Genomic DNA, 13,103 nt, shown 5'->3' with positions numbered 1-13,103 from the left:
GTTTATGACTTCAAGCCTATCAGCCTAATGGCTGGTGTAACCAATGTGAAATGGCTAGCTAGTTAGCTGGGTGTGCGCTAATACCGTTTCAAACGTCACTCGCTTTTAGATTTGGAGTAGTTATTCCCCTTGCGCTGCAAGGGCCGTGGCTTTTGTGGAGCGATGGGTAACACTGCTTCGAGTGTGGCTGTTGTTGATGTGTTCCTGGTTCGAGCCCAGGGAGGAGCGAGGAGAGGGATGGAAGCTATACTGTTACACTGGCAATACTAAAGTGCCTATAAGAACATCCAATACTCAAAGGTATATGAAATACAAATGGTATAGAGAGAAATAGTCCTATAAATACTATATTAACAACAACCTAAAACCTCTTACCTTGGAATATTGAAGTCTCATGTTAAAAGGAACCACCAACTTTCATATGTTCTCAGGTTCTGAGCAAGGAACTTAAACGTTAGCTTTTTTGCATGGTACATATTTTACATGGCACACATTTTTACATAGGACATACATGGCACATATTGCATATTGGCATATATTACTTTCTTCTCCAACACTTTGTTTTTGCATTATTTAAACCAAAGTGAACATGTTTCATTATTTATTTGAGGCTAAATTGATTTTATTGATGTATTATATTAAGTTCAAATAAGTGTTCATTCAGTATTGTTGTAATTGTCATTATTACAAATACATTTTAAAAATTGACCGATTAATCGGTATCGGCAGGGTTTTTTTGTCCTCCAATAATCGGTATCGGCATCGGTGGTGAAAAATCATAATCGGCCGACCTCTAATATCCACAGTAAAAATGAGTCCTATATCGACATAACCTGAAAGGCCGCTCAGCAAGGAAGAAGCCATTGCTCCAAAACCGCCATAAAAAAGCAAGACTACGGTTTGCAACTGCACATGGGGACAAAGATTGTACTTTTTGGAGAAATGTCCTCTGGTCTGATGAAACAAAAAGTAAACTGTTTGGCCATAATGACCATCGTTATGTTTGGAGGAAAAAGAGGGAAGCTTGCAAGCCGAAGAACACCATCCCAACCGTGAAGCACGGGGGTGGCAGCATCATGTTGTGGAGGTGCTTTGCTGCAGGAGGGACTGGTGCACTTCACAGAATAGACGGCATCATGAGAAAGAAAAATTATGTGGATATGTTGAAGCAACATCAAGACATCAGTCAGGAAGTTAAAATTGTTCTTCCAAATGGACAATGACCCCAAGCATACTTCCAAAGTTGTGTTAAAATGGCTTAAGGACAACAAAGTCAAGGTATTGGGGTGGCCATCACAAAGCCCTGACTTCAATCCTATAGAAAATTGTGGGCAAAACTGAAAAAGCGTGTGCGAGCAAGGAGGCCTACAAACCTGATTCAGTTACACCAGCTCTGTCAGGAGGAATGGGCCAAAATTCACCCAACTTATTGTGGGAAGCTGTGGAAGGCTACCCAAAACGTTTGACCCAAGTTAAACAATTTAAAGGCAATTTAAATACTAATTGAGTGTATGTAAACTTCTGACCCACTGAGAATGTGATGATAAATTTTTCTATACTATTGTTCTGACATTTCACATTCTTAAAATAAAGTGGTGATCTTAACTGACCTAAGACAGGGAATTTTTACTAGGATTAAATGTCAGGAATTGTGAAAAACTGAGTTTAAATGTATTTGCCTCAGGTGTATGTACACGTAGGACTTCAACTGTATCTAAATGCAGTAATTGTGCAGTTATTCTGTGTACAATTCAAAGACACAGTAGCTGTTTGCTGTGTGCAGCATAGAGTGCACAGTCCTTTAGTTTCTATGGGCCAGATGGCCGGTTGGTGAGGGATACAGACCAGGGAACCAAACTGTTCAGGTGGTAGGAGGCTTTGGTCATGATTGACCTGAACCGCCTGCCAGAGGATAATTTTTGGAATAAAAGATCAACAGTGTATCTAATTACTGACTGATGGTGTCTATTCTGAATACTACCTTCACAAACAGAGCACTTAGTTTAAAACCTACAATTCAACATTTACAATGAGGCATATGGTGATAGATTAAACGGGATTCTGTGATTTGATGAAGATAGATAACTAGATGGTTGCCTAGTGCTTCTTAAAATGAGACTGCATATGAAGGTGTAATGAGTAACCAGCACATTGAAAAGTTATCATCAACTCTCCATAGAACAAGCAAACAGACACATGGTTTCACCATTTATGGAGGGCGGCCTGTCTGCCAGCATCATGTTTACTCATCAAATGTTGGTGTGGAGGGCTATAAACCAAATTAAAACCAGGGGCAACTGGCAACGGAGCTACAACACACAGTCCAACTAGAAAAACTGTCAACACGTGACATGCTATTGTCATAGGGGATGCTCTTTTTTCCACCTAGTTCAAATAAAAACACCTGAGAGTGGGTGACAGTGACAAGTGAGGCTCACTGTAATTTACAATGACAGGCATGTCATGTAACAGTGTCAGACAGAGGAGGACCTAAGTCAGATCACCCACCTCCCTTCCCAACCTGGTCTCCGAGCATTTCGTATTATTCTGTACGTTATTCCGAGACACTCCATTAGTACGATATGTTACGTTTGGTATGGTTACATAAGACACATAGTTACTTAAGACTAAAATGAGGGTGGTTGGTTGGGCGTATAACGCCAACTTCTAGCAACCCAAAGGTTGCAAGATCAAATCTCATCACTGACAACTTTAGAATTATAGCAAATGAGCTATTTTTCATCTACTTACTACTGTTCAGCTACTTTGCAACTACTTAGCATCTTAGCTAACTGTTCCCCTAACCTTTACCGTTTTAGCTACCGTTTTAGCTAACCCTTCCTCTAACCTTAACCCTTTAACCTAACTCCTTATCCAAATCCTAACCCTAGCCCCTAGCCTAGCTAACGAAATGGGTGATGGACATACACAAATGAATACATAACATACGAAACTTAACATATCATACTAAATGGAGTGTCTCGGATTTACATGCAAAATATTACGAAATGCTCTGAGACCAGGTTTCCTTTCCCTCTCCCGGTGGACTATTCAGAGCTCCACTGCAGTTTGGTTCAATGTTGAGACTGAATGTTTAAACACATGGTGTGTACCTGTTGGCTTGGGGAAAGTATTTCTTTAAAGAAATGTACAGAACGTAAAACAGCCAATTTCAATATTTTTCCTCATCTGATGTAGTTACCCCCTCCCCCAACACACAGCACTCTCATTCCTATAATACCCCATCATCCCTGCCCCCAGTTCCTAGAACTGACTCATCACGAAATCACCCTATAACACCACCCCACCCATCTCCAACATTCATTTAATTGAACCCATTCAGCATGACAAAAACACTGAAATTATTAACTCTTAGGGGCTTCAAATCATTTCAGCTACTATTGGGTCAATAGACTGTATAATATACAAGGGATGGGGCTCCATGAAGGAACACAACACATACCCATCATGTTAATGTCGAAAAGGGTGTGTGGAATAACATCTTACTATGAGATATGTCAGATAGCAGGTTATCTGACTGCAACTCGGTTATGCACCAAATCAGGTCCAAATGTCAAACAGTAATTCACTCACATTCCTAATTTAAAGGCATATATTTCTATTATTTAAGCAGTACATAATAATTTATCAAGTGTTGCATTAGACAGCGGATGCTTTGTGAAACTCGGTTTACTGTTGTAAGTATTGTAATAAATGAGAGGACAGATCTCCCAAATTGAGAGCACATCACTATCACCTGGCGAAACCTATTCTACACTCACACGAAGTGTGGCCAGAGGCTGTACACACTTATGCACTATTCAACTTGTAGTTACACAGTTTGTTATGCTATGTGCAATAATGGTTAAAAAAAACAACTCTAACCATGACTATAACTAACTACAAATTTGTCTTCACAAACCTCAGTGGAAATCAATATTGCTAATCGACAAGCATTTTCACTTTAGATGTATCGTCTACATTCTCATAATCCCCATGTAGTTCCCATGAAGTTTTTATTAAAAATGTTGATAAAATGTAACAGTTTTCTTTTAAACAATGTAAAATATGATGCATGTTAGGCTACATACAGTAAGTACCTTGGTAGACAAGCGCGACGAGGAGGGTACACAGACAGCTTGAAAAGTGCATCCTGGCAAATGTCAGATATCCTTGTTCCGCTGTTCCTAAAGTTTGATAATATGTTCGTTGATATCGATCAGGTAACTTCCTTCCGTAAAGGTCAGGGTTAAATACTGAGATATTCACTAACTGTGTTCAGTTACAGTTGTATAACATCTGCTCTGTCGCTTGGCTTGGCTAACAGGTAAAATGCAGGAGCGCGTCGAGTGAGCGACGACGGGAAGCTCTGTAGGGTAGAGGTTTACAGCAACTCCGCCCAGGATCTACCACTGTCTTGTGGACCCCACTCCGCACTGCATTACACACACACACACACCCACACACTGTAACTTAAGGTCGCTAGTTCGAATCCCCGAGCCGACAATGTGAACAAATCTGTCGATGTGCCATTGAGCAAGGCACTTAATAAGTTGATAATGGCAGACCCTGGCCATGACCCCACTCTCCGAGGGTCTCAGGAAGAGTGGGATATGCAACAACAACAAAAAACATTTCGAAATAGGACAAATATAAGCACCCACACACACAACGGCCAAAATAACCCATTGGGCACAGACATCATTTCAACTTCTAGTTTGATATACAGTGCCAGTCAAAGTTTGGACACACCTACTCATTCAATGGTTTTCCTTTATTTGTACTATTTTCTACATCTTAGAATAATAGTGAAGACATCAAAACTATGAAATAACACATAAAGAATCATGTAGTAACCAAAAAAGTTTTGAACAAATCCAAATATTTTTTATATTTGAGATTCTTCAAAGTAGCCACCCTTTGCCTTGATGACAGCTTAGCACACTCTTGGCATTCTCCCAACCAGCTTCATGAGGTAGTCACCTGTAATGCATTTCAATTAACATGTGTGCCTTGTTAAAAGTTAATTTGTGGAATTTCTTTCCTTCTTAATGTGTTTGAGCCAGTCAGTTGTGTTGTGTTGTGACAAGGTAGGGTTGGTACACAGAAGATAGCCCTATTTGGTAAAAGACCAAGTCCATATTACGGCCTAGAACAACTCAAATAAGCAAAGAGAAACGCCCTTCAATCATTACTTAAAATCAAATAAAATAAAAGAAAATGTTATAAGTCACATGCGCCAAATACAACAGGTGTAGTAGACCTTAGAGTGAAATGCTTACTTAAGAGCCCAAACCATCAGTGCAGTTTTTTTTAAATATGGAAAAGAATAAGAGATAAAAATAACAAGTAATTAAAGAGCAGCAGTAAAAAATAACAATATATACAGGGGGATGCCGGTACAGAGTCAATGTGGAGGGGCACCGGTTAGTTGAGGTATACGTATATGTAGGTAGAGTTAATTAAAGTGACTATGCATAGGTGACAACAGAGAGTGGCAGTGGTGTGGAGAGGGGAGGGGGGGAGTCAATGCAAATATTCTGGGTAGCCATTTGACTAGATGTTCAGGAGTCTTATGGCTTGGGGGTAGAAGCTGTTTAGAAGCCTCTTGGACCTAGACTTGGTGTGTGGTTGCAGAAAGAACAGTCTATGAGTAGGGTGGCTGGAGTCTTTGACAATTTTTAGGGCCTTCCTCTGACACCACCTGGTATAGAGGTCCTGGATGGCAGGAAGCTTGGCCCCAGTGATGTACTGGGCTGTTCGCACTATTTGTAGTGCCTTGAGGTCGGAGGCTGAGCAGTTGCCATACCAGGCAGTGATGCAACCAGGCAGGATGCTCTCAATGGTGCAGCTGTAGAACCTTTTGAGGATCTGAGGACCCATGCCAAATATTTTCAGTCTCCCGAGGGGGAATTGGTTTAGTTGTGCCCTCTTCACGACTGTCTTGGTGTGCTTGGACCATGTTAGTTTGTTGGTGGACACCATGAGGACAGCAAGGAACTTGAAGCTCTCAATCTGCTCCACAGCAGCCCTGTCGATGAGAATGAGGGCATGCTCGTTCCTCTTTTTCCTGTAGTCCACAATCATCTCCTCTGTCTTTATCACGTTGAGGGAGAGGTTGTTGTTATTGCACCACATGGCCAGGTCACTGACCTCCTCCCTATAGGATGTCTCGTTGTTGTCGGTGATCAGGCCTACAACTGTTGTGTCATCGGCAAATATAATGATAGTGTTGGAGTTGTGCCTGGCCGTGCAGTCATGAGTGAACAGGTGGTACAGGAGGGGGCTGAGCACGCACCTCTCAGGGGCCCCTGTGTTGAGGTATGCAAATTAGGGTGGGTATAGGGTTTCTGGGATAATGGTGTTGATGTGAGCCATGACCTGCCTTTCGAAGCACTTCATGGCTACAGACGTGAGTGATACGAGTCGGTAGTCATTTAGGCAGGTTACCTTAGTGTTCTTGGGCACAGGCACTATGGTGGTCTGCTTAAACATGTTGGTATTACAGACTTGGTCAGGGAGAGGTTGAAAATGTCAGTGAAGACACTTGCTAGCTGGTCAGCGCATGCTCGAAGTACACATCCTGGTAATCCGTCTGGTCCTGAGGCCTTGTGAATGTTGACCTGTCTAAATTGTCTTACTCACATCGGCTGTGGAGAGCGTGATCACACAGTCTTCCGGTACAGCTGGTGCTCTCATGCATGTTTCAGTGTTACTTGCCTCGAAGCATAGAAGTAGTTTAGCTCATCCGGTAGGCTCGTGTCTCTGGGCAGCTCTTGGCTGTGCTTCCTTTTGTAGTCTGTAATGGTTTGCAGGCCCTGCCACATCCAACGAGCGTCAGAGCCACTGTAGTACAACTCGATTTTAGTCCTCTATTGACGCTTTGCCTGCTTGATGGTTCGTCGGAGGGCATAGCGGGATTTCTTATAAGCTTCCGGGTTAGAATCTCGCTCCTTGAAAGCGGCAGCTCTACCCTTTAGCGCAGTGCGGATGCTGCCTGTAATCCATGGCTTCTGGTTTGAGTATGTACGCACGGTCACTGTGGGGACGACGTCATCGATGTACTTATTGATGAAGCCAATGACAGATGTGGTGTACTCCTCAATGCCATTGGAGGAATCCCGGAACATATTCCAGTCTGTGCTAGCAAAACAGTCCTGTAGCTTAGCATCTGCTTCATCTGACCACTTTTTTATTGATCTAGTCACTGGTGCTTCCTGCTTTAATTTTAGCTTGTAAGCTGGAATCAGGAGGATGGAATTATGGTCAGATTTGTCAAATGGAGGGCGAGGGAGAGCTTTGTATGCATCTCCATGTGTGGAGTGTAGGTGGTCCAGAGTTCTTTTCCCTCTGGTTGCACATTTAACATGCTGATAGAAATTTGGTAAAACTGATTTAAGTTTCCCTGCATTAAAGTCCCGGCTACAAGGAGCGCCACCTCTGGGTGAGCGTTTTCTTGTTTGCTTTTGGCAGAATACAGCTCATTCAATGCTATCATAGTGCCAGACTCTGACTGCGGTGGTATGTAAACAGCTACACAGAATACAGATGAAAACTCTCTCGGAAGGTAGTGTGGTCTACAGCTTATCATGAGAAGCTCTACGTCAGGCGGGCAATAGCTTGAGACTTCCTTAGATATCGTGCACCAGCTGTTGTTTACAAAAATACATAGACCGCCGCCCCTTGTCTTACCAGACACCACTGTTCTATCCTGCCTGTACATTGTTTAACCAGCCAGCTGTATGTTGATATTGTCGTCGTTGAGCCACGACTCTGTGAAGCATAAGATGTTAAAAAAATGTATGTCCCGTTGGTAGTTTAATCTTCCCAGTAACTCATCCATTTTATTGTTCAAATATTGCATGTTTGCTAGAAGAATTGATGGAAGTGGGGATTTATTCGATCGCCTCCGACTTCTCAGAAGGCAACCCTCTCTCCGGCCTCTCTTTCTCTGCCTCCCCTTCACGCAGATCACTGGGGTCGGGGCCTGTTCCCGAGGGAGTCATATATCTTCTGCCTCGGGCTCGTCAGAGTCGTGAAAGAAGAAAAAGTATTCTGCTAGTCAATGGTGAGTAATCGTAATCCTGAGGTCGAGAAGTTATTTTCGGTTATAAGAGACAGTAGCGGCAACATTATGTACAAAATGAGTAAAAAATAAGTTACAAACAACGCAGATAAACGAACAAAAAAACACAATCGGTTGGGGGCACGTAAACCGTCTGCCTTCTGCTCCGGTGCCATCTTACATGAAGATTAGTCAATACGGAACATTTCAAGAACTGAAAGTTTCTTCAAGTGCAGTCGCAAAAAACATCAAGCGCTATGATGAAACTGGCTCTCATGAGGACCGCAACAGGAAAGGAAGACCCAGAGTTACCTCTGCTGCAGAGGATAAGTACATTAGAGTTACCAGCCTCAGATTGCAGACCAAATAAATGCTTCACAGAGTTCAGGTAGCAGACACATCTTAACATCAAATGTTCAGAGGAGACTGCATGAATTAGGACTGCATGGTCGAATTGCTGCAAAGAAACCACTACTAAAGGACACCAATAAGAAGAAGAGACTTGATTGGGCCAAGAAAGATGAGCAATGGACACTGGACCAGTGGAAATATGTCCTTTGCGATTTCTTTCTCCAAATTTGCGATTTTTGGTTCCAACCGCCATGTCTTTGTGAGTCGTAGAGTATGTGAACGGATGATCTCTGCATGTGTGGTTCCCACCGTGAAGCATGGAGGAGGTGTGATGGTGAGGGGATGTTTTGCTGGTGACACTGTCTGTGATGTATTTAGAATTCAAGGCACACTTAACCAGCATGGCTACCACAGCATTCTGCAGCGATACGCCATCCCATCTGGTTTGCACATCTTGGGACTATCATGTGTTTTTCGACAGGAAAATGACCCAAAACACACCTCCAGGCTGTGTAAGGACTATTGGACCAAGAAGGAGAGTGATGGTGCTGCATCAGATTACCTGGCCTCCACAATCACCCTTCCTCAACCCAATTGAGATGGTTTGGGATGAGTTGGACCACAGAGTGAAGTAAAAGCAGCCAAAAAGTGCTCAGCATATGTGGGAACTCCTTCAAGACTGTTGGAAAAGCATTCCTCATGAAGCTGGTTGAGAGAATGCCAACAGTGGGCAAAGCTGTCATCAAGGTAATAGTAGCTACTTTGAAAAATATCAAATCCTTTTTTGGTTACTACATGATTCCATATGTGTTATTTCATAGTTTTGATGTCTTCACTATTATTCTACAATGTAGAAAATAGTTCAAATAAAGAAAAACCCTTGAATGAGTAGGTGTGTACAAACCTTTGACTGGTACTGTACATTTGATTGAGTTGTCAACAAACATGAAAAAAAATGTCACCATGTTCATTGGATTTAGTTGGGTGAAAAAGAAAAAAAGAAATCCTTACCAATGATGGCAGAGAGAGACAGTAGGTGTTCAAACTAGTGCCCGCTAACATCCTGATTAGAGGCTCAGTATTGTCCTACGTCAGGTGTTAAACTTTAATCCTGTGTTGAATAAAATGAGGACAAAGGTTGGAGAGGATGTGAGCTGTCAGTACTTGTGTTTGGGTAGGTAGTACTATACAGTTAACACTCCTACTAGCCTCAGACTTTGCCACTGCTGGCTTTACCTGTTGTGGTTGATATACATTTCAAGGCTGAGATTTGCTGCTGCTGCAGTTCAAGTCCCCGAGCTGACAAGGTACAAATCTGTCGTTCTGCTCCCTGTTCGGGAGGCTGTTAACCCACTGTTCCTAGCCCTGAAAATAAGAATTTGTTCTTAACTGACTTGCCTAGTTAAAAAAAATAAAAAATTAGATGGCAGTGTGTTTTGGATGGTTTCTATGGATGGATATGAATGTCATATCTTACCTTGCAGCCTCTACCAGTGACATCACCAAAGCATCAACTTCAGGAGGTTGTTCTCTGATCCGATGAGCACAGCATCTTTTCTAATGCTGCAGAGGTATTGGAGGCAGAACATGTGAGGGGATTTGAGCGGTTGGAAATCCTGCTCATCGCTTCGGCGCTCCATGTGCTGTCCTACCACCCTGCTAAAAACCGCTCCGGCTCACAGCTACAACAACAAAAACGCTGCTCCAAATTCGCTCTATTCATTTAAAATCACAATTAAACCAACACCAATCTATTTTTGCAAGATAACGTGGACCTACCAATTGGTTTTCAAGTATTGAAACCAAACCATATGGATTTGAATAAAACGTATTTGAATAAACATGAAATGGTGAATATAAGAAGTGAACATCATTTCAAATAGGCGACATGTCATATTAAACAGCATATAAACACTCTAAATAGGTCAGGAGCCAGGCAGGGAGTATAAGAAGGAACGAGAGTGAATTATTTAGGAAGGCTATATTATTTCTATTATTTCAAAGCCTATATCCTACAAAGAATTAAATTGTGAAGCATTTGCGAGTGCAACACAATAGGCTGGTAGGGACATAAAGCCCTAGCATTTAAACCACAATTTGCTGTATTCAGTCATTATAGTTTATAAATTGCGCATATAGGCTGTGATGTACTTAGAATTAAATACAAATTAAACGAAAAATGACTTAATAGTGCCTTTGAATTCATTTTTAGAATTCATTTTTTAGAAACAGAGTTTGGCCAGTCTGTGGCTTCAGGCTCATGCTATGGTGCCTGGAGAGCCGGACAGGAGCGTAGAATATCCTCTCCACACTTGCAGAGCCACTGCTAAACATCCTTTTGGCCACGCTTGCCAGGCTGGGCAGGGATGCAGTTTTTCTTCTTCTATAGGTAGGCCTAAATGTTTTTAGGCAAAATAACCCAATCAAATAAAAAGCTAATTGAACGTGGAAATATGCCAGGCCTATTGGGCAAAAATCAATTATGGCCTATTGTATAGGTAATAGAACGAACATGAACGAAACGTTAAAGAGATCAGATTTTTAGTTTATAAATACTTTGCCACAATGATACACTTAGTTATCTACCATCCTCGTTCATTTCTTTTAGCATGTGCATGTAGCATGCTTTTTGGATATGTGCCTTTTCAGATTCCACAATTATTCTTTAGTTGTGGACACTAAATCACCGCACTCCCTCTCTTGCTCTTGGTCCTCATCTTTGTAAATTACTTTAATTTAGCATCTGTGTGTTTTATCAGTTTCTTTATGAAAATATTTAGCGAACTCCATGACAGTAGCTAAAGCAAGGGGATATAGCAGCACACAAGTAGACTGCAAATGCAAGCTGTAAGGGCTTGCCCTGAACTCTTGAAGTGAGCGCTACTTGGAGAAAAATCGTAGCGGGCGAGAAGACCGATTGTCCAGCCTTTGGGAATCTCGCTCCACGCTCTGGTCAAATTGGGCACGCTCCGCTCACATACTCTGGTTGGAGCTAGAATCAGAAGTGAGTGAGATTATGGAGTTTGCATTTGACAAAACCAGACATTGTGAAATCTGACTGTGCTGTTAACTAAGTGGCTATGCTAGAGTAAAAAGCCGATTTGTGGGTTGAAAATATATCTAGCTGGGGAAGTATTTCAAGTAATATAGTTTTGTAAGGATGTATTGAGGGCGTTGGTGGTGAAAAACGAAATGCAATATTCTGTGAGAGTGATATGCCTGACTGCACAGGAATAAAATGTAAATATTTATTTTCTTCTGCACGGATGAGAATGATTGGGTCTGAATGGCGACAATGCCTGAGACTTCGGCATTCAATTACCAAAGAAAAACAGGTTGGTATAATTGGCACTTGAGCTGGGATCTCGGGAGACCCATAGGTTAGCTAAGTAGATAAGGCTAAAGCAAGTAACTCCAAGACTGAACGTCTGAAGGAATGGATGGCCAACATAAATAGTTGAGATAGTTGAACAGGAACATTTAAAACTTTATCTCTAAGAGTCTCGAACTCCACATACTGTACAAGATTGCAAGATAATACAGCATTCTTTTCTGTATTATAGATGACGAATTACATATTATGCAAATCCTAGCAAATGTAGCTTTGATAGTTGTAAAAGGCACACACAAAATAGTACAATACTAAATCAATCAAATGTATTTATAAAGCCCATTTTACATAATCAGTTGTCACAAAGTGCTTATACAGATAAAATACTCACAGTCGTGTATATTCTAAGAATACTAAGAGCAAGCAATTGCAGATGTAGAAGCAGGAAAAATGACTAGAGAAAATGTATTCTTGTTGAGGATGGAAAGAATGATGGTGAACACATAGTCATATTTAGTATTCACTGGAAAGCATTTGATATCCACAGAGTTAAATAATAAGGTTTCACAGAGAATAATTAATTACAGTATATAATGTCATATCTAGGCCACTGTACCGGTGTGCACATCTTTTATTTGATGAAAGAGAATGTTCTCACTTTGATATCTTTTGAGACAACTTATGGCATTGCCCTTGCTATCAGGGTGAATACAAAGAACCATGCGTTGCTATGGATTTGTAGAATAAAGCTAGTTATATCTAGGGGCAATACACATACCTACACAGTGAATCTTTCATGGGTTGAAATCATTACATTACTGATGAGTTTTTATGACTTATTTCAGGGATCTTAAGTGACTGTAACATAATGATATTTTGATTACCTAAGTGTGTTTTATCATCTCTTGCTCTGAATACGCTATATAAGGCATTGAGCAGGACTTTCAGCAGAGTGACATTGTGCATTAATTACACCATTATAGCCTAGATACTAATCTTGTGTCTGTCTCTGTGCTCTGTTGTGGAGAAGCAGCATGTATGATATGACACAGGCAGTGGCGATTTTAGCATTTAAATCTTGGTGGTGCAAAAAAATATATATATATGCATGCCAGCAAAGTCACAACACAACACTTAACAATATATCAATTGCACTATAACGGTGACAAACGGTGACCACAAATTTTTAGGGCCTACTTAAAGCTGTCCCAACAGCAGAGTCGCAACAGCAGTCCCCTTACCACTAGTACACCTGGCTATCAGTAGAGCCTTGTCTGGTAGCGAAACAGTTTATTCAGCCTCATATACTGCCTGTTAAAAAACATAGCTGATATGGCTGACTTGCTTAAACAAATG

General features: G+C 41.4%; 1 protein-coding gene across 4 annotated transcripts in view; it reads right to left on the bottom strand.

Moving 5' to 3' along the window:
- The window catches only part of LOC109905747 (CD166 antigen homolog), a 67,440-nt gene extending 63,062 nt beyond the window's left edge, over positions 1 to 4,378 (bottom strand). The window contains exon 1 of one of the 4 annotated variants that reach the window (XM_031790938.1): positions 4,092 to 4,378. In XM_031790938.1, the coding sequence (XP_031646798.1) occupies positions 4,092 to 4,152 (61 nt within the window). In that variant the 5' untranslated portion in view covers positions 4,153 to 4,378. The remainder of the gene's footprint in view (positions 1 to 4,091) is intronic. The other 3 variants (XM_020503310.2, XM_031790939.1, XM_020503312.2) reach the window with 3 other exon arrangements.
- Positions 4,379 to 13,103: the final 8,725 nt, after the last annotated feature.

This window comes from Oncorhynchus kisutch, linkage group LG15, assembly GCF_002021735.2.
Source record: "Oncorhynchus kisutch isolate 150728-3 linkage group LG15, Okis_V2, whole genome shotgun sequence".
Classification (NCBI taxonomy): Eukaryota; Metazoa; Chordata; class Actinopteri; order Salmoniformes; family Salmonidae; genus Oncorhynchus; species Oncorhynchus kisutch.
Note: the sequence above shows the minus strand (reverse complement) of the source record. Positions and strands in the feature narration are given on the sequence as shown.